This window comes from Passer domesticus, chromosome 7 (assembly GCF_036417665.1).
Source record: "Passer domesticus isolate bPasDom1 chromosome 7, bPasDom1.hap1, whole genome shotgun sequence".
Taxonomy (NCBI): Eukaryota; Metazoa; Chordata; class Aves; order Passeriformes; family Passeridae; genus Passer; species Passer domesticus.
Genome location: NC_087480.1, coordinates 60,528,580 through 60,549,170, shown reverse-complemented (window position 1 = coordinate 60,549,170; position 20,591 = coordinate 60,528,580). Strand labels below are relative to the sequence as shown.

The 20,591-nt window shown below is 45.3% G+C and overlaps 1 protein-coding gene across 6 annotated transcripts; it reads right to left on the bottom strand.

Moving 5' to 3' along the window:
* Positions 1-1,170: 1,170 nt before the first annotated feature.
* On the bottom strand, positions 1,171-19,416 carry ALG6 (ALG6 alpha-1,3-glucosyltransferase). Of its 6 annotated transcripts, none has more exons than XM_064429125.1 (14): positions 19,291-19,416; positions 17,059-17,153; positions 13,547-13,631; positions 11,726-11,815; positions 10,986-11,074; positions 9,251-9,333; positions 8,581-8,645; positions 6,590-6,775; positions 6,293-6,428; positions 4,256-4,341; positions 3,807-3,891; positions 2,713-2,783; positions 2,373-2,441; positions 1,171-1,967 (listed from the first exon to the last, which is right to left on the bottom strand). In XM_064429125.1, exons 2-14 carry the CDS (start codon positions 17,138-17,140, stop codon positions 1,442-1,444), a joined length of 1,653 nt encoding a protein of 550 aa, XP_064285195.1. In that variant the 5' UTR covers positions 17,141-17,153; positions 19,291-19,416; the 3' UTR covers positions 1,171-1,441. The 6 variants fall into 6 exon arrangements, with proteins under 6 accessions (XP_064285195.1, XP_064285196.1, XP_064285199.1 ...); XM_064429126.1 differs by having other exon boundaries at positions 19,387-19,405; XM_064429129.1 differs by lacking the exon at positions 19,291-19,416 and having other exon boundaries at positions 1,171-1,636; positions 1,769-1,967; positions 17,059-18,811.
* Positions 19,417-20,591: the final 1,175 nt, after the last annotated feature.

Genomic DNA, 20,591 nt, shown 5'->3' with positions numbered 1-20,591 from the left:
AGGAAAGGGATACACCCAAAACTAATGTTTGGGTACGGGGAAGGATGGGCCGGGGCTCTGCCGGGGCTGATGAGACCCTGGGCTCCCTCTGCTTCCACCCACCTTCATTTCCCTGCCCCAGGTACAGCCCTTCCTCCGGCTGGGGGAAAACACGGTGGGGTTGGGATTTCACAGCCTCTGGAGCCAAAGATTCCTATTTTGTGTCCTTTTCTGTCCCCGGAGTGCCACTCAGCCCACACTTGCAGAAAGGCCGTGCTGTGGGCAGAGCTCTTGCATGCCACAGTTAAGAGTCAGACCCAGAAAATCCTAAATTCTTGTGAAAAGATGGAAGTTTTGTTGCTCTATAGGGAAATGTTACAGTGTAGGGAAACTGAACCAACATCCTTCTCGTTCCTGCTCCAGAGCCCCTTTTCCATTCTCTCTGAGCTAGGGGGGCAGTGTTGCCTGGGGGTATTTTTTCCACAACAAATAAGCCTGGAAAAAAGTGCACAAATACACTGAGCCTGTGGGAGTCCAGTGCCAGGGCTCAGAACTGGCCCAGCTGGAAGCTCCCAGAACAGCTGATTCACACACTGAGGCCGAGGGCAGTGACAGCCTGGAATGTGACAGGGGAAGCCTTTAAACAAGGGGGGCTTCTTTTATATTTATATATAGATACAGAAAAAAAGGGTAGACTGACTCCTAATTAAACTATACCACCCTAAATTGCTTTATGATTTATTTTCTTCCTCCATGCTTTGTTATGTTTATAATTACTCAATCAATTTGTATTTTCTGAATTATTGGCTTTGGAGGCTGAGCTGTGCCCGGGGAGAAATTGCAGAGTTGAGTTCAGTTTACATCTGCAAATTGCTGTGCAATTTAATAAGGGGTTTGGGTATTTTCAAACTGCACTGCAGCACCTCAGCTTTTATTGCAGTAGAACCAAAAGTTTTGGCTTTTCAGTCCTGTTAAAGAGCTTTGCAGCAGCTTCAGAGCCACACCAGAGCTGCTGAGCCCCAGCGAAGGGGGACAGTGACTGATGCCACAAACCAGGTTTGTGTCATGAAGCAATTCAGCACCACAACTTCAGTGCTGCCAGGCACGAGTTTACTCCTTACCCGCACCACTTCCTTGGGCTTTCTATCCTGGGAAAAGAGAAAACTTCATGCTGCTTTTGCTAATACAGTATTTTAGCATTAATTCAAAATTTGGTCCTTTATTAAGCATTTTAGGTTAACAAATGGTAACAAAAGTATGACACTTCCAAAGAAAACAAATCAAATCCCATTCCCAATGCTCTTCAAAATATTTCTCCTTTAAAACAGTCTTTGATTGTTTTGTGTTTAAATAAGCAAAAGGTTTTTCCTGGCTTTCCTCGAGTTGTGTCCATCACACACAGGCTCCTCTGCAGTGCTGGCACCTCTCACTGAGCACTCCCAGTCCTGCAGCTTCAGCTCCATTAACTGATTTTCTTCTGCCCTCTACTCCTGGAGTCCCAGAGTATCACAACATTAAAATACACCAGGAAGAGCAGGAAGTGCAGGCAGGAAACCACGGCCACGGCCAGGGGGAACAGATCCGGCAGGCGCTGGGGAGGAGGCACTGCAGCACTGAGCACTGACAGGAGACCCATCAGGGACAGGGACAGCAGGAACTGCAACACAAGGAGTGATGGCATACTGCTCTGCACGCTTCCACGTGGCACCACAAAGGGACAGCCCCTCCACTGGTACTTCAGTGCTGGGAGAAGCTGCAAGGAAGGGGAAAAGGAACAAAATTTGCTTACCAGGCTCCTGACAATCCTGGGAAAGGACTTGAACCAGGACACGTAGCCCTTGAGGGAAAGGGAGAAGGCCTTGAGCTGCAGGTCCTCTGCTGAGGTCTTCTCCAGGATGGAGAAGGAGGCCAGGCACACGGCCAGGAAGGCGGGCGTGGTGACGGCGTAGGGCAGCAGCAGCTCGTCCTTGAGCAGCAGGGGCAGCAGGCTGGGCAGGACAGCCAGCAGCATCCAGGGGAGCCACAGCATGCAGGGAGAAGGGGAAAACCAGTAAAGAACTGATCCTCGTCCCTTTATCCCTAACTGGGGCAGAACAGGGTTCTCATGGAATCCCTGAAACCCAGCACAGATGGGTTTGCAGTGGAGGAGATCTTAAGCTCATGCTGTTTCAACCCTGACACCTCCCACTGTCCCAGGCTGCTCCAGCCTGGCCTTGGGCACTGCCAGGGATCCAGGGGACAGCCACAGCTGCTCTGGGCACCCTGCCAGGGAACAATTCCCAATCTGCCATCCATCCCTGCCCTCTGGCAGTGGAAGCCATTCCCCCTGTCCTGTCCCTCCATCCCTTGTCCCCAGTGTCTCTACAGCTCTGTTAACAGTTTTTCCAGCTCACCTGAAAGTTGACACAAGTAGAAACCATGTGGCCATGAAGGGGATTTCATTTATGAGTAAGCAGACTGGGCTAGAATGAGAGGAAGAAAAAGAGATCTCAACTGTTCCCTAATCAAACAGCACTCCCAGTCCCTGTGGGACATCCCCAGGGAACAGCAGTGCTGGGGACTGTCCCACAGCCAGCACTGGAAGGACACACCAGCCTGGCAGTACTTGCACACCTTCACTTACAAGTGATTTACAAAAGCAAATGGGAAGAGCTGTTAAAATCTGATCTATTTAAGTAAGTGAAAGCAGCATGCAAGAAGATGAGGAAAAGATGAAAAAAATTATTTACTTACACTGACACGAGAAGAATAGATTTTTCATGGACTTGAAAGGAGAACAGGAAAAACGACAAGGCACAGCTGACCTTAGGGGAGAGAGCAGAGATGGGTCAGCTGTGACTGCAGAGCAAAGCTCTGCTGGGTGCCTGCAGGTGCAGGCTCTGCGTGGGGCAGCAGCTAAACGAGCTTTTCTAATTAACTGCTGCATTTCCTGCAGTGCCAGCCCCAGGCACCCAGAGCAGCTCCAGGACCAGCCTCATGTACCAAAACCACCTTGTCTGGAGCTTGATCCAGAATTAGTCACAAAGTCCTTCAGGGAGAGCCTCACTCTTGCTCAGCTTCCCTGACAAGAGCAAGGAATCACAACATTCCCACACACAGGCACTGGCAAATCCCACTCCTGGTAAGAATCACCCCCATTTTTGACAGGAAATTTTGCTCCTCATCATAACCAGCCAACAGAAAAAGTAAACAAATTGTCTTTTTATTCCCCCACCAAATAAAAACGTGTAAAACCAATGAGTTCTTGGGATAAATGTTAGTTTTAGGTAATACAGTAAAGCTAAAAACAGAAATCATCTTGTAACTCTGGAACTTGGACCCAGCTCCATCTAATTTTGATTTTAAGAACTCAGTTTTTGCATGGGAGTCATGGCAATGTGCTTCAATTCAATGATGTGACTAAGAGAAGGCAAACATTTTGGAAAATGGGATCATTTTATTTTCAAACCACTCATGAGCTCACTATGTCCATTTGGGGAATTTTTAATGGAATTTTGCAGCCAGTGAAGGAATTAAAACTGGCACTTTGGAAGCCAAACAAAAAGAGGAGAAATCCCAATTTTATATGAGGTTTAAATGTGTGTGGAATCTTCCAAAGGCTCTTCAGAGGAAGATAATAAAAATACAGAGTTAAATAAAGAAAACTGAGCTTAAGGAACAAGTCTGGGTTTAAAGGCCAGGTCAGAGCCCTGGATTTGAGGAAGTAAAACACTTTTTAACCAATTCCCTCAGCATTTGATGGCTCCACCCTCTGTGCCCTGCACAAGTGCTGTTGGCAGTGCTTGTGGTGGATACAAAACAAGGAGCAGTGAACAGCAAACACTCACCAAGGCAAATTTAAACCCTCGCAGGGAAGGCTGGACAGTGAGCTTGATACAGGCAGGGAGCAGGCTCAGGAATGTTATAGCAAAACTAAAGGATTGGGGAAGAAAAACAGTTTTAATACATGAGGGACTTAAGCCATTAACACTTCACTCTGCAGAGGCAGACCTGAATTCTTCACTGAGTCAAGGAGAACTGGGAGCTCTGACTTTTAAGAGCATTGAAAGATACTGGGATTCTCTGAATTTGCAAATTTTAACTCAGTTTTTAACCAAGCAGCTTAAATCACTATATAAACAAGCAGGGAATTTTTCAGTCATAAATATTTCCAGTATTTCTCCCTCATGACTTGGCAGAAAAATATAGTATAGGAAAGAATACAATTAGAGAAAATTTACTCCTGAAAAAAATATTGCAGACAAAAACTACCTAAGGCACTCCAGCTGTGTCTTACCTGAGTTTCAGCTGAGTTCGAGGGGATATTACATTCTTTATCTTTATAAGGACACTTAGACTGCACCAAATATTGGCTACTTTATCCTGGAAGGAAATGAAAGAGCAATCAGTGATAGTTATATATAATTACACTCGTGTTTGTGGGAACAATGGGGCTTGGGAGGTGGGGATTGTTGGGTTTCTGCCATGAGAGTGCAAGTAACACTTGCAGCAGCACATCACATTCTCAGATGCACTGGGGATGATTCTGCTCTTCAAAAATGGAAATTTTCAAGAGAACCAATTAAAACAGGCTCTAAGACAAGTGAGAAACAGTTCTTCAGCACAAGGATGACAACTTAACCCATGAGAGCAGACGTCTTGTGGAGTAAGGCTGTGAAACTGTGCCTGAGTAAACCCTGGTCCGTGTGAATCCCTTCTCCCTCCGTGCTGCACATTCCCTCCCGTACCTGCCCTGCTCGCTGCCCGCTAGCACTGACAGAGTTAACCCCCAATAAATCAAGAAGTCTAAAGACATTAGCACTTGTGCTAGGATCACTTTCAAAATTAAATTTGTAACTGCAGCTCTCCTGCTGGTGAAACTCATCCCCAGACAGCTGCTGGAGGCACAGCTGTGTAGACACAACTCCCAGCAGCAACTGAGCCCCGTCCGTCCCCGCTGGCAGCGCGCGGAATCCGCGGGGATTCCGGGGAACACGGCCCTGGCAGCACCAGCAACCTCCTCCTCCTCACAGCCAGCCTGAATTTCCAGCCACCAGCAAGTGTTCCCAGGCTGCAAATGGGAACTGGCACACCCTGGCTGCAAATGGGAGCTGCACAGAACCTGTCACACCCCAGGCCAAGTTACTGAGCGCTGCTTACGTGGACAAATTCTCATTTTATCTCCATCAGCATCCAGCAAGTCACTGCCCTGAGCAGCTCAGAAAATATTTGGGCTAATATTAGACTAAAATCCTCCAGCTCTTTCAGATTCGTTGGTTATTGTCATTTAAAGATTTTATTTTTAAATTTGGTACTCAATAAAAGGTGTGCTGAGCAAAACGATTCCTGTATAAATTCCAAATAATTCTCAAGGAAAAGGGTCATTGGTTTTTTGGGGGTGTTTTGGAGAGGTTGTTTGGTGTTTGTTGGGGTTTTTTAAATAAACCAGCAGAGAATACACTAAGAACACCTCCACTGCCTTTGGTACATCAGCACTAACTTTTGGGGGGAAAAGAGTGTCAGCTGTGATATTATTTACATCTGAAAAAGTTTAAAAGAATAATTAAAATTAATCAAAATATGTGAGAATTTGCTTTAATCCTTGTGACAACCTGAAAATTCAAAACTTCGTTTTCTGGGTTAAGCCTGAAATTACAGAGGATCTGCTGTAAAAAGTGGAATATTGACTCATGCCCCAATTAAAACAGCAGCAACTCCCTGTGACCTGGGACATGAGAACCCTTTCTTTTATCCCAAATTCCTGTGGCTTTGCCATTTGGTAAATGAGGAACTGAGTGACTGGATTGAGACTCAGCACCTCCAGCATGGGCGTGTCCACAGCCTGAGCAAAACCAAAAGCAGAAGTGGCCGAAAACTTTTGGAAAATATTGTGGAAGCTGCACAAGGTGAGTCAAAAGGAAGTTCTAGGCTGTATCAAAACCATTTAAGCATTATTTTAGAAAAATAATTAATCCCATTGAAAAGAGGGGAGCAGAAGCCAAGAGGCCGAAGCCATTGACTTTCAAGGTGACATCTTCTGACACTGTCAATTTCTATGGAATCTATTTCAATGGAAAAATGTATGGATCGAAGTATGGGTTTGATGATGGGATAAGTGTTGTCTCCTGGTATAATATCCTGGAAGATGCCAGCTGAGCTGGGGTTAAACACTGGATTAAATAACTGGCAAGAAAGGACTGCTGAAGAAGCCGTCTCGAGTTACTCGCCCCGCGCTGTGTCTCCCCCATGAAATCCTAAAGGTCAGCCTGAAGGTTTCTCCAGGGATCTAAGAATACAGGACAGGGCAGTGGGTGGGAGAAGAAAACATGCATGCCTCAAACAAGCCTCTGTCAATGGGAAAGAGTCTTCTGAGTACTTGCATGATTTGTTCCACGTCGGTGCCGAACGGGAGCCAGCAGGCAGCGAAGGACACCAGCACTGTCCCTGCCAGTTTGGCCAACAGCACCAACCTGCAACGGGACACACATCAGCACAGAGCCACAATCCTGCAGCACAGCAACACCTCTCACAGCTGCCTCCCACTGCAATGAATCCAGGAATGCCCACCTGCAGACAAGGACAACCCCATGCCAGGCTGATTCCTAAGATAAAACACTTGAAACTCACTTACCCCTTTCCCTTCAGTCCCTTCTTGAAGCACTTTCCAAGTAAATAGCAAAAAAAGGGCAGGGAATGGTAGAGCTCCATTTGCTTATAATTTAAGGCCAAGCAAAATGCCATGGAGCCCAGGAGGTCCCAGTCATGGGACAAACAAAGGACAGCCCACAGGGCCAAGCCAAGGCTCACTGAGTTGTATATGGTTTTTTATGTCAAGGACAAGATACACATCTCACTTCTGGAAGGCAGCAATTAATGCCCTGAGGGAAAGCAGAAATAGCTTGTAAAATGAGTTTTGCAAGTTAGCTTTAAGAACACATTGCCAGTAGTGACTATGTTGCCCCCAAAGATAAAAAAATTACTTCCATTGGAAGTGTAATTTTTATATTTCCAAAGTTTGATTCAGAGTTTGCCCAGGTAAATCTGAGGGCAAGTTCTGTGTGTGTTAATTACACATGTAATTACACACGCATTCAGCCAACCCAGCTTTTGGTAGCAGTGACAGTTCTCTGCAACAAGCAACATTTTCTTCTTGGTATTTCCATGAGTAATGATAAAGCTCTCACAAGCTTTCCCTTCCAGCTCCCACAAGATACGTGCAGAATATTCAAATATGTCAGTGCTTAAATTATGTATAATTTCCTTCAAGGACTTCTGAAGGGTTTGTGATTCTGTTACACACACAAGGCACCCTCATCCATGACCAGTTCCCTGACTGCTAATCCTGCTCAAACAATGAGTAATAGTTGCTAAAAACAATGTTACTGCCTTGTGACTTTGAAAGAGCTTCCCAGGCTCAGAAGATTTTGAAGTCTAAGCTACACTTACTATTAAACTGCAACAAAGTTTTGTAATTTTTGTAAACTGTAATGAAAGCTTTGGGGTTTACTTATTTTAACTTAGAAAAACCAGTAAACACAGAATCCCAGACTGCAGGGACACCTTCCACTGTCCCAGGGTGCTCCAAGCTGGCCTTGGACACTTCCAGGGATCCAGGGGCAGCCACAGCTTCTCTGGGCACCCTGTGCCAGGGCTCCCCATGCTCCCAGGGAGGAATTTCTCCCTAACATCCAACCCAAATCCACCCTCTGGCAGTGGGAAGCCATTCCCTCCTGTCCTGTCACTCCATCCCTTGTAAACTGTCCCTTGTATTTCTTGTATTGTCAGAAATGTCACAATATTTTGTTTTCCCTCTGTCAACCTAAGCAGCTGTGACAACACGTCCAGCTTGCCCACGAGCTCTCAGCCCACTCACATTTCCCACTCCACATCAGCAGGTGAATTTGACAGCTCATTGATTTCACATCAGCAAACTCACACCGAGAGGCCCTGATCGTGCAGAGGTGCAGCAGCTCAGGGAAAGCAATCTCTGCCTTGCTGCAGCTGCTCAGAGGGTGGCACTGGTCACATCAGAGTGGCAGGGCTGGCACAGAAATCTGCAGGAAATCCCTGCACCTCCAGCACAGGGTGAGCTGACAGCATTGGGCTGCTCCTGTACAAAACCAGTATAAAACCAGGACTCATTAACAGAGCCCCTGTGAAGGTGCCACCAGCCAGCCCTGAACTCACCTCCCTGAGCTGTGCAGCCAAGGCAGAAGGGAGGTTTCACAGAGCTGAACATTGCACACAGCTCCACCTGCCACTGCTCTGCCATCCTAGGAAGATCTAGGGGGATTCCCTGTGCACACACAAATCACAGGAGCACAGCCCATCACTCTCCTCCCTGTCACAGCCCCACTGGTGCTGCCTGCAGTGAAGTGACTGGCAGGGAGATGAGCTGGAGGCATGGGAAGAATGATATTCATGTTGGGATTGATTTGTGCCAATATCAATAATTTTTATCTCCAATATGTTTCAGACTTGCAGCCTCCTTTGATATCTCTGTTTGGGGTGGGCAGAACCCCCCAGATGACTCTGTACACCAAAGCCAGCCTGTGCTCAGCTAACAAGTGCTAAGGAGCAGTAATTCCAGACAGAATTCATTTCCATGCAGAACAAGGATACTGGAAGTGCCCATGGTCAATAAGGATGAGGCCTGGGTAAAGCAGGATGCACAGAGCACTGGAAACCTGGCAAGAAGGATCAAGAAAGAGAGGGGAAAAATAATTAGTCCAAAATTAGACATTAGGCAGAGGACCTACTCCTCCTCCAGTATAAAAATGTGCCCCTCCATGGTGCATCCTACAGGTAGGAATTTTATCCTCTACAAGTAATCATCTGTCAGGAATATTTTGAGGAATAAAGATTTGCCATAAATTAGAAAATATTGAATATTGCCTGCCCTTTGCAACAGCTCAAATATCACCTACACCTATGTTAAACCACTCCAAAAATCAGCAGACTTGTTATTCCAAAATCTACTGTGAGTATTCAAGACAAGCAGTTCCCAAATCCCCCCCTGCCACACCATAATTTTTTTTTTGTTTTTTACTACTCAAGTAATAAGTTAATGGAAAATTTTGTTATTAAAAGCATTAAAATAATTGCTGTAAGATAAAATAAAAGCTTTTTTAATGTTTTAAAGTGAAAACCCTATATTATAAGCTATAGTGGTTGCCATCAGTTTTACATGGAAGACATCAGGGTGTTCTAGGTGTTAATTAACTCGGTGTTACACTTCTACTCTGCTCTAACAGTGTTTTCTTTGTTTAATTTACACACACCAGGTACTTGCCTTTTTTTTAGCAGATGTTTCTTTCAAGGAAAAACAATATAAAATAACTGCAGGGATATAAACCAGCAGATCAGCAACAAACACTGAAAAATAAAGATTAACCCTCCATTAGAATCCTCCCACAAGGAGGAGGCAAGAAAAACCACAGGCAAATAAACATCAAAATATCAGAAATAAACTGGGCAGTTCCACTTCAAAGGACAAAAAGAACCAGGTCTACAGAATTTGATCTTGTTAATGTTTCTCAGGCTCATTTCTGATGTCCCAAAGCTGCTGCCTCCACGTGTTCAGCTGTCCTGGCTCCTGGCACAGCCTCAGTCACTCTCTAGTTCCTGACATGCCACAAGCAGGGCAGGCATTCGGGAATGCCCCAGAGAAATCAGCCCTGCCTGCACCCAGGTTTGGGACAGCACAGAGGGGCTGGGGCACAGGGAAGAACTCCAGATTACCCCTGTGTGAATTACCAGTGATGGGACACAGAGACTGAGAGCAGGGATTTGGCTTTGATCACCTGCCTGCAGCAAGGATTTGGGAGAGGGGACAACAAAACAGAGCCAGCAGGTTCCCCTGCCAGGGCATGGCCAGCAGGTGAATTCTTCTTGAGTTGTCCTAAAACTCAAAAAAACCCCTCAGATTATTTCTACAAACCACTTTCAGCAAATGTGCAGTGGCTCCAAGAGGGAAAGGAGATGTTTAAACATTTCAGTTATCTAGGGATGAATGGTTTTGCCAGCTTAAGCCACAACTAAACAAATATAACCAAGGTGTTAGCAAAACAAATACACTGAAGCTTAAAATAAAGCTGCCATTGACCACCCTGAATTATTTTAATGCACTCCTCTAATGGCCCCTGTTAAAAAGTGTTTATCAGCTCTCCAGACCCATCAGTGTTGTGTCAAGTGAGTTGATTTCAAAATTAATAAAGACCATTTCAAGGGTAATTAAATACTAGTGATTTTTTTTTCAATTCAATCAATTACCAGAGAGCAGACTGAGAGCTTTGTGAGGTACAGAAAAGCTATTGATGAACAGCAAATTCTGCTGCTGCAATCAGAAAGCATTTTGTGTTAGAAAAAGCAAAAGACATTTCAAATGAAGGAAAGAAAATAGTAACAAGAAACAAGAGTTCACTGGCCACACTCTTTGCTGTCCTACTGCTGCAGCCACTAAATTACAGTACAAATCTCTTCAGAATTTGTTTGCAGTTCAAAATAACCAAATGGTGGAAGAGAAATTTAGAATACAAGTAAGTAAAATAAATGTTTACTTTTTTTTTTTCTCACAGTAATAATATCAAACATCCCTGCCTTTGAGATCAGCTCCTAATGAAGATCTCTGATACCTCCAGAGGTTAAGTTCTAAATGCCAGGCTACGTGTAAAATAATTTTACAATAAAAACCAGGGTAAGCTAAAAATAAAAGGACTGCTCATCAGAATAGAAGGGAAAACAAGAATATTTTAAAAATTAAAAAGTGGGTCTATGCTACAAAGAGTAATTGTGTTTTAATTAATTGGGTTGAAAACTTGTTTCTATATTTTATATTCATCAACTTCACAAATGATGGCAGAAGAGGAAATAATGCAGGAATTTGGCTCAGAATTGGACCTGCAAAGTCACCCAATTAAAAACCTGAGAATAAACCAGTAAAGAGAGAGAAGCTGCCTATTAAACACGCTGAATTAGTAAGCAAGACAAATGTGCAGGATGATCCCAAGGAAATATAATCTTCCTACCTGTTGTACGCATAAATAACTTATGGGGCTGGCTCTCATAGCCCCGAGATGTGTGCAGAGCAACCCAATCAGGATTTATTAACTTTGCACTGTAAAACAAAGTACAGACACATCAAAATGCAGACAGGTCTCATTTCCCTTTACACTCCTTGCAGCAATAAAGATGACACAGACAGGAGCAGATTCCAAGAATTAAGATGAATGAGAAGAAATATTTCAGAGAGCAATAGTGATCAATGAAAGCTTTTCCTCACCACTAGATCAGTTTACACTATAGACTGTTTCACAATTAAAAAAAATAACCTTTGGAAACAGTAAAAATGGAATACAATATTTATTAGGACAAGATAACCACCTCCAGTCTGGTTCCAGGGACTTTAAAAAAAAACAATTGTAAATACCTTTCATGCTTAAGTATTAAATATAAACCATTTACAGTTCACATAGATGCCCCACATAGCTGTGCCTGTGCACTTTAACCTACATTCTTATTCCATAAGTCTCATTCCAACAGCAGCAAAGCCCTTGTGGAAAAAGTATTCCAATAACAGAATTCTATTTACATGATATCCACTCATCAAATGTCACTTGGGCTCTGCACACACGAGAGCTTTCCCAGGCAATGCCCCCTGTTCCTGCAGCACTTTCCCCTGGGCATCCCAGCCCCAGCAGTGGCTTGTAGGGAAAGCTGAATATCCAGAAAGAAAAATGTAACACAGGATTTCAAACACTGAACTTACATGTAAGCACACACAAAACTGTGGTAGGCAGTGAGGGGTGGGTAATCGAGGCCCCAGTACAGCAGGTTGTTGTCACTTGTATTGAAGTACCTAAAAAACAATTAAATTTTAATTTAAAGACTACATTTCCAGCTTGGTTTTGACCCAAGGAAAAGACTGAATACTATGAAAATGCATTCGAAACCCAAAATAGAAGGTGGCAGCATCTATACCTGCCTAATTTTACCACACATTAAATAAGTCTATTAAACAAGATAACAGCAAAAGTGATGCAGAGTTCACATATTTGTGGTTGAAAAAAAAGCTGCTAAATCTCACTTCAGTGGAGAGAAAAACTCCTGGTTCTACCTCCAAACCGAGGTGGACCATATGAAAGGAAGGAAAAGGATTTTCCCATTTGGGATTCTGTTGTGTCAGGATTTCTATGGCAGCAGCCAAAACAAAGTCACCTTTCCAAATGGGATCAGAGGGGTTTGGCCAAGGAGAAGGTGCAGCCATGAGGAGCAGCCCCTTCCCCCCTGCCAGTGAAACACTGCCTGGCTGCTCCCACTGCCACGGGGCAGCCTCTTGGCTCTTCCACTTCCTCTCTTCAAATGCAGCCAATTTTTGACATTTATAATAGTAAATGATATTTCTTGAATTCTTTATGAGCTGCCTGAAGTGTCTTCTGAACAGATGATAAATCACATTTCTTTGAGTTGCATCTCTGCCTCTTATCCTACAATTCAAGATTGCTCCTGCCAAGGCAGTGCAGATTCTTCATGCAGAATGTCACAGTTTGCAACTTTCAGGGCACTTGCCAGTTTTAGGGGTTTATTTCTTCATTTTACCTTCCATAAGGTTTTCAATTAAAAAAAAAGAAACCCTACATTTATATATCCAGTAATATTTAGTAAGGAAGCTTTCAGAGTTTTAATTAGCAGCAGAATAAAAAAGATGTTCCTAAAGGACTTTACAGAATAATATAGACCAGAAATATTTAAACTCTAGAATGCAATCCTTGCACATCAGCCAAGATGTGCTGCTCCAAACACCCACTTTGCTGTATTAGAGATTCAATTCCCACAGCAGACCCACCCCAAAACCCCCTTCAATTATAAATATACAACTACATCAAGTCTAGAGCCAGAGAGCAAACACAAGGCCAAGGTGCCCACCTGGCAGCCCCTCAGCCCAAGCCAGCTGCAGCAGTGTCTGATCTGGCCCCTGGGAGTGCCTGGGAATATTGGCTGCTGTAACTCCTCGTTTTAAGGAGACACAGCTCAGTGTAGCAGAGTGGATCAAAGCTGCCAACTCCATTATTATGTAACACCTCTTATCCCAGCTCTGGCACAGTCAGGGTTTGGATATCCCAGGGAAAAAAAAGGACCAAAATGAGAATATAGGAACAACAAGATGATCTGAGGTCACTATGCAGAGCCATACAGAGTTCACATGTATTTACAGAACACAAATGAATTAATTTTCTGGTTTGTGAGATTAGTCTGTTCCCCAACAGGCAGCCAAGGAAAAATTACACCACACACCCAGAACACTCCTGTCCTTGCTGGAAGATGAGCTGGAATTCCAGCATATTCAATTTGAGTTGTAGCACATACATGGACTACATTACTCTAAAGAATATTAGGAATAATGCGAAAATAAATAAAATATTTAGAATAATTCCTCTCCTGATTTACATGATCTGTACAAATGAAGCTTGCTACACTTAAATCTAGAATCCAGAATTCCCACATTTAAAAATCTAATGGATCATGAAGCAAACAATGAACTCAGAGGTGTAAAACACAAGCAGGATTTCCCTCTGAAGGCACCACCTACCACTGCCTGATGGGTAAGTTGTAGGTGATTTCTTGCCAGTGCCTCTGAGCCTCGTAGTCTCCATACATGGGTGGTTTTCCTGCCCCTAAAAAGAGAGGACACAGCATTCAGGACATTATTTGGTTAGGTATTGCATATTAATTACTAATTTTATTCTCCATCCCTCTATATTGAGAGCAAATAGAGACCTCATCATGCAGTCTAACAGAGAGAAAAAAAAAAAAGTAATGTGTTCTTTTGGCTTTCTGGAGATTTCTGCAATGAGCATTTATCAAGATACTCTGCTGTGAAGAACTGCTTCCTCATCTGACAAAAAAAATCATTTCCAAGTGCAGATGAAAAATGTGGTACTTTCCCTGAACTAGGAAAATGCACATAATGGACACGTTCCAGTGATTCTGTGGGAGCTGCTGCACTCCCCTGGTGTGTGATAATTGTCAATATTCTCACTTGTTTCAGCCATGCCATGGTATCTTACTATTAATATCACTATAATACTAATATTTGCCATTTTCATGGAAAAGAAAGCTTTCTCAATGCAAATACTTCAGATGTCAAATACTGCCCTTGATGGAAGCCTAACTGTGAGAATGGCAGCATGCAAAACACCTTCCCAGAGTTTATTTACTTTATTAACCTGCTCTTTGAGAACAGAAACTGGACTGATTGTGCTCCCAGTGAAATATTGACACGAGCCAGACAGAGATTTAAGAGGTTCTTTAAAATATAGGAAAGCCATCTGTGGTTTTAGCCATGATCTATGTTTGTGGGAATCCCCCGAGCTCAGCAATGTGCAATTTATTCTCAGAAAGTGCAAAGGACCTCTTATCTCTGCTAATTTCCTCCTGGGGGGTGCAGAGAGCAGATTATCTCCACTCTCACACATTCAGATTAAAGTTTACCAAATAAGTGAGGCCATTGGAGTTTCATCAGTCAATTCTGTAGCTGTAAGTCCAGTGGAACAAAGAATCTGCCACTGGATTACTGAAATATAAAATGGATATTTGAATTACTGAAATACAAAACAGATATCAACACAAAATGGATATTTGAATTACTGAAATACAAAATGGATATTATCCAAATTTTAGAGTGTTTGTGTGTGTAACAATTTCTCAATCTTGAAGGGAAAAAAGGGATGAAAAAATTAATTGGCTTCAGAATGATCAAAATATCTTAATCCAAAGGTTTGATTATTAAAAGCCAATTACTGATCAGTTAGTTTGACAAAGCACATTTAGCTCCCATCTAGAGAAAGCACCAAGTACACCACCAACAAATTAAGTTAAAAACTAATAAAACTGGAATATTTGCTTTTAAAAGGCTCACAAACATCTTCAAAGTAGTGATCTAATTCAGTTTTATTGTTAAAGTGGAAACAGATTTTTTAAGGGTTTGAAGCTGCCTCTCTATACCAGCATTTAGCAGGAGTTTGGACATGCATTAAGAAATTCTGCATTAAGCTATGAAACCAAATTTCTCCTCAGTAATTCTCCAAGACCAGGCCATGACTAATGGTAACTCTTCAAACCAGGTATTAGTTTCAGCTTCTGCACTGAATTCCAGAGGCAGATCCAAAAGCCAGCTGATGGCAAGGAACAGGGTGGGAATGAGACAGAGATCTGAGGGTGCACAGTAAATGAGGGTGGAATTAAAGGTTTATCACATCTGCAGGAAGACAAAGGAAAGAATAAAATCCTGGTGGATTTTGACAGCTCCAACACTGGGGTTTGTCTTTTTACAGCCAGCCAATGCCCAGAGTTAAGCTTTAGTAATTTGCTGGACTGGATCAGATTCAGCTTTTCCTCTTCCAAAAGAAGTTATATCAGCACTGGGGAGGAAATAAGATTTTAAAATTATTATTTTAGCTCAGGCTTTATTTTAGAGTCTCTTCCACAATCTTGATTGGTTTGAAATTAAATCAACTTACAAAAATCTAGTTAGCAACGGAATTCTAAATAAATCCTCTTGCAGTGCAAGAGAAATTGAGTGTGTGCCTGAAGCCAGGGTGCTTCCTGCCTAGAAATGGGCAAAAACCTCAATTACCCACAGACCTCTCAGAAATGGCATTTTGAGAAAGCAAACTCAAACCAAAACAATTGGAAATGCAGCTCAGCTTCAAGCAGAATCTTCAAGTAAATGAAGCCCAGAATTACCAGTTAAAAATCACCAGAATGCTCCTGAGCAGCTCAGGGGATGAGGCTCCCCCACTGCCTCAAAAAAAAACAAACAAAAAAACAGAGTAGAATTTGACTTGTGAATCTTTGGGCTGATGACAATTGAAAGTATTGGTTCATTTCTTATCTTTTGTTAAATTTACAGAGAGCAAGCCTTGTGCAAGCTTATTCCAAGTGTGGGAATGGCACTGGGAGGCTTGGAAAGGAACTTGCTAATTCTTTGCAAGCCTTCTGACATGAGGAGGAGAAAAACTCATCCATTACCAGAATGTAGCTCTGGCTGCTGCTGTAAACAAGCTTAAGGAGGTACAGCTACAAGGCAGAGTCATTGTTCACTCCATGTCACCTCTGCACTGTCTTCATTAGCACCAGGATTAGCTACATATAAGCTAAATAAAAATACAAATAATAAGGTCATGTCTGCTACAGAATTCGAAAGACAATATGAGGCAAATGTGCAAGTGGACTGCAATATTCTGTAAATAAAGGCACAGGGGAAAACAGCCAGATATTGATCCTAAAACGTGAATGAATGATCATCAGCACCACCCAAAAAAAAAAAAAAAAAAAGTTGTGGTGGTTTTTTCCAGTGTTCTGCTCCAAACTGTAATGTTAATCATGGCATGCTTCAAAAAATAAGAAAACGGAATTCTCAGGGAAATCAAGAGGAACTTAAATACAACAACAGTTGAAATAACACATGGCTCTCTATGTATGATTTTACATAAACACCAATAAAATAAATCAGCAGTAATACCATCCATTTCCATTTCTGCCAAGCCCCTCGAGCCCTCCCGAGGCTGCAGCAGGCTGTGCAGGTGCCTCACCTGAGCAGGAGCCCAGGGACACAGCCCAGGCCCCTCCTGAGGCTGCAGCAGGCTGTGCAGGTGCTTTGCCTCACCTGAGCAGGAGCCCAGGGGCACAGCCCAGGCCCCTCCTGAGGCTGCAGCAGGCTGTGCAGGTGCTTTGCCTCACCTGAGCAGGAGCCCAGGGACACAGCCCAGGCCCCTCCTGAGGCTGCAGCAGGCTGTGCAGGTGCCTCACCTGAGCAGGAGCCCAGGGACACAGCCCAGGCCCCTCCTGAGGCTGCAGCAGGCTGTGCAGGTGCTTTGCCTCACCTGAGCAGGAGCCCAGGGGCACAGCCCAGGCCCCTCCTGAGGCTGCAGCAGGCTGTGCAGGTGCTTTGCCTCACCTGAGCAGGAGCCCAGGGACACAGCCCAGGCCCCTCCTGAGGCTGCAGCAGGCTGTGCAGGTGCCTCACCTGAGCAGGAGCCCAGGGGCACAGCCCAGGCCCCTCCTGAGGCTGCAGCAGGCTGTGCAGGTGCTTTGCCTCACCTGAGTAGGAGCCCAGGGACACGGCCCAGCGCACGGTGAGCGCCAGCAGCACCGCCATGGTCATCAGGCTCCACTTCTCCATGGCTGCCAGGCTCCTGGGGACACAGCAGGGACACTGCTACAGCACCAGCCAGCCTCCTGTGCCCAGCCACCCCTGCATTAACAGCTCGCTGCATTATTAACAAAACCAGGGGTTAAAACTGAGCCAGTGTTACATTAATGCCACTTCTCTCCTCAGTTACAGCACCGCAGCCAGATGATGCAAAGTGCACACCTGGTCTAGGCACCACTGCTGGGTTAAACAAAATAAAAGTTAGTTAAAAGTTAATTGGTCTCAGGAGACATTAGTCTCCATCCTCTCACCCCCGAAAAGCAATTGTCCCACCAAGCTCATTTCAGCACACTACGGAGCCAGTAAAAGAAATATTGCCAGGCCTGTCATATTGAAGGCTGTGTGCATGAAACTGAGAAACCAAGAAACAGGAAAATTATTATGCTGTCCTATGCAAAAAAAAAAAAAAAATCTAAAACAACCAACTACAGAATATGCAAACTTCAACCCAAAGAATCAGAAAAACTTTAGTCTGAACTAAGAAAAAAGTGAGGAACAAACTACTCCAGCCTTGAAGGGTACAACTGCCACAGACTTTCCTTGCAGATAAGAAAAGTAGATTTAAGTGAGTTTAATACATTTGCCACTGACCAAAACCAAAAATCCCATACAGCAGAAGCACTGAGCTGCTGTTTTAGTTACAAACATGCAACATCTAAGGCATGTTTAGCTTATTCTTCTCCAACTCCACCCACATTCATTTACTCCTCACAGAAAGGTGTGACCCAACACCACCACCAAGGGGAAAAAAGAAGTTAATTAATAATATAAATCTGTGGCAGCAGATCTCCATCTATAGGTAGGAAGGTGAATACTGATATTTGCATATTTTCACCTGTGCCTAAGCCACAGGGGAGGCAGTTTTATCTAAATAAAAGATACAGCTGTCCTTTTCTATCTTGCCACAACATTAATTAATTATACCTTCTTAATTATTACATAGCACCAGCCTGACCTACAGACTCCCCCATCTCTGTTTCACTCATTTACTTTTGCCATTCCCTACATTTGGAATAACAATTGTTTTCTGGCATACTGAGTTCCTTTCTCTGCTCTCAAAAGTGGCTCTTAAAATATTCTTTCCTATTTATTTTTCACCTTTAATAACTACACCATACTACCTATAACAAAAAGCCACGCTTTTATTATATTCTAAAGCACAGAATTCTTATTTCTTGGTTTCCTGTGGGTAACAATGTTAGGACTAATTTTTAGGGGATGATAAAGCCAGTTTGGTCAATCCCAAACTTTTCACCTTCCCCTGGATGTGCAACACCTGATCAGGTGATCTCAAGATCCCACCTGTAAGCATGAGGTGAAAATCAGATTAAAAAAACCCAAAGAAACGCTATCCTTACACACTGCAATAAAGACTCAGATAAATAACACCAGTACAAACCACCCAGCCCCGGCCCAAGGAAGCTGACACAACTCAGCCATAGACGCACAGCCCTGAACCAAACTTCTTTTAAAAGACCAAATTTCAGCAGCTGAAAAACGCACACGCTGAGTGAAGAATTTAACCTGTTACAGCAAAACTCTGCTGTTTCCCTAATTCCTGTCAGGAGACGCTTTTATTCTTCTCTCAGGCCCCACTCTCACCCCTGGCTCTGCCCGGCCTCCCTGAGCCCCCAGGGCGGGCTGGCGCTGCGGGGCTCGCACCGGGGCCGAGCTGCGAGCCCCCGAGCTGGCCCCGGCCACCAGCGGACCCTGCTGCCCCTCAGAACCCTCGACTCGCCCTCCCTCAGCCCCCTCGACCCGCCCTCCCTCAGCCCCTCAGCCCCATCAGAACCCTCGACCCGCTCTCCCTCACCCCCTCAGAACCCGCGACCCCCTCACCCCCTCAGCCCCCTCAGAACCCTCAACCCGCTCTCCCTCACCCCCTCAGAACCCTCGACCCGCTCTCCCTCACCCCCCTCAGCCTTTCAGCCCACTCAGCCCCCTCAGCAGTCCTCAGTGCCCGTGGCCGGCTCACACCAGAGCTCCCTCAGCCCCCTGGCCGCCCTCAGCCTCGTCACCCCACAGCCCCCTTATCCCCACAGCCCCCTCAACCGCCGTCACCCTCGTCATCCCTCAGCCCCCTGACCGCCCTCAGCCTCGTCGCCGCACAGCCCCCTCACCTCCCCTCACCGCTCAGCCCCCGCTGCCGCTCTCAGCCCCGCTCTGTCCCGGTTCTGTCCCGGCTCCCCTCAGCCCGTTCCCCCGCGGGCTCTCACCGGGCTCGGGCCAGCGCGCGCGCTTCCGCCTGCGCGGCGCCTTCCGGGCGGGCAGTGCGCGTGCGCGGGGCGGGAGCCGGGGGCGCCTCAGGAGCGCTCCGCCATGGCGGGGGCCGGGCCGGCGGGGCCGCGGGCTGCTCCTGGGGAGGGGACGCTCCAGGGGCGGCCTCAGGGCTCCGTCCGGTGCCTAACGGGGCTCCGGGAGAGCTGGAGAGGGACTCTGGACAAGTGACGGGGGAAGGGGGAATGGTTCCCACTGCCAGAGGGCGGGGATGGATGGGATACGGAGAGGAATTCCTGCCTGTGAGGGTGGCAGGCCCTGGCACAGGTGCCCAGAGAAGCCGTGGCTGTTCCTGGAGCCCTGGCAGTGCCCAAAGCCAGGCTGGATGGGGCTTGGAGCAGCCTGGGATAGTGGGAGGTGTCCCTGCCATGGCAGGGTGGCACTGGATGGACTTCAATGTCCTTTAAACCTAAACCAGTCTGGGATTCGTGTTTTTCTACCATGCCGGCTAGCTGGGGAGCAGCCCCTCAGCCTTTGCAGCCTGGAGAGGATATCTGGGAAGAAAGCACAGGCTCCCAGGCCGGGTCCGGCTGGAAGGGACCGCAGCGGGGTCCTCTGGTGCCGCCTCCCTGCTCGGGCAGGGCCATCCCTCCAGGCTTCTGGACACGCCAGGAGGACTCTGGAATCTCTGTCATACACCACAGGCCTCACTTTAAACCTCTCAGTCTTGCCCCTTTTCATTCTCTTGACGAAGGACAGAGCATAACAAAAATCAGAGTCACAGGATGCTCTGGGTTGAAGGACTCCTCAAAGATCATCCCATCCCACCCCTGCCATGGCAGGGACACCTTCCACTGTTCCAGGGTGCTCCAAACCCACCCAGCCTGGGCTTTTCTTCTGAGGTCAGGACATGAAACTGAACAGAGAACTGATTATTCTATAAACAGCAGCACCTACTGAGGGTTTCATGGCCAGGTGAGCTGGCAGCTCCTTGGGCTGGAATCCCAGGGCTGAAAGTTGTGATGGGTTTAAACACAGCTGCTACAACAAAACAAATGTGGTCAAGGAATGTCTGACCACTTAGAACAGAGACGTTAAAGTAAACAGAGATTACTGTAAATCAAAGTGATTATTTTTTTTTTCAGATGTGCAGATTATTTTTTAAATATATAAGCACTATAAATATAATAATCCATTACATCAG